Source organism: Fragaria vesca, unplaced genomic scaffold, assembly GCF_000184155.1.
Source record: "Fragaria vesca subsp. vesca unplaced genomic scaffold, FraVesHawaii_1.0 scf0511094, whole genome shotgun sequence".
Lineage (NCBI taxonomy): Eukaryota > Viridiplantae > Streptophyta > Magnoliopsida > Rosales > Rosaceae > Fragaria > Fragaria vesca.
The window spans coordinates 1-1,162 of NW_004441557.1; the positions used below are offsets into that span (position 1 = coordinate 1).

The 1,162-nt window shown below is 45.1% G+C and overlaps 1 protein-coding gene across 1 annotated transcript; it reads right to left on the reverse strand.

The window, feature by feature from the left end:
* Positions 1 to 69: 69 nt before the first annotated feature.
* LOC101290711 lies at positions 70 to 486 on the reverse strand (the record flags this gene model as incomplete). The annotated part of the gene is made up of 1 exon (XM_004309288.1): positions 70 to 486. A coding segment is annotated over exon 1 (417 nt), but the record flags the coding sequence as incomplete, so codon positions are not given.
* Positions 487 to 1,162: the final 676 nt, after the last annotated feature.

The window sequence follows — 1,162 nt, forward strand, 5'->3', positions numbered from 1 at the left end:
GACTTCAATTAAAGTTAAATATAAGACCTGTGCAGGTCTTCTTTTGTTTTGCTTAATTGAGCTTCAAACCTCCCTTTGCTCGGCGTTTTCCACGATGTGTAGCTTCTCTCTTTTGAATCCTTTTGCATTCACAGCGGTTACATCATTAGAGCAATCAACCAAGACATTTGGGGCTTCATCTTCCACCTCTTTATCACCATTTATTTCTACACGTAACATATTTTCAACCAACTTTACTAAATTATCAGCTTCCATATCTACTGCCTCATATGTCTTCTCACTCTCAGATGCTCTTGATGCAAGTCTAACAAATTTTGAACATAAACTTCTATATTGAGAAGTTTGTTTTAGCTTTGGATTCTCTACAATCTCCTGCCCATGCATGTCTTGCACAACATTATCAACTCTTGCATTTTTTGTCCACCTCTCTAAGACATATTGCTCAGGTATCGTTTTTATCAGTGTAGTTTCTCTGCCTTCTGTCATCACTTTGATACAATGCCTGTCACATCCCGACCCGTAAATTTTTACCTTATTTACTAACTTGGTTATAATAAGAATTTTACCGTCTCTGTCATTGAAGTTATAGTTTAATTGGTCCCTAGAGGGGTTTCGGGGACGGTTATGCTCGGAGGATTATTCGTAGGAGGAAAATATGACGACGGTAAAAATGGTAAATTTTAGCTAGTAAAAGGTAATTTTTATTCGGGTATTATTTTTTTCGGGGTGTTTTATTTTGGAGTGGGTTGTTATATGGTGTTGGACCGGGTGGGTGTGAGGCCCAAACACCCATTTCTTTTCCCTCTCTCTTCTTCTCTCCCTCCCGAACTCATCCCGAGCTTTCCCGCAGCCGAAACTTCCGGCCGCACGTCCGCCGCCGTCCGGCCACCAACCGCCGCGGCACCGGTCCCGTTCGGTCGACCTCCAACCCAGCAACCTCCCTGGACCGGTGAGAGGAGCCCTAGCTCCGTAGTGAGAGAGCGGTGCCACCCGAAAGGTCCGACTGTCCAAAGCTTCACTTCGTCGGAACTCCCTCCTCCGGCCACCAATCCGGGCAAGCTTGGTACGGTTTTGAAGGTCTCCAACCCAGCTGCCTTGCCCTAAAAGGGCTCACTCCGGTTCGCTTCAGGTAAGGAGAAATTAAAGGTGGAAGTTTTAGGGT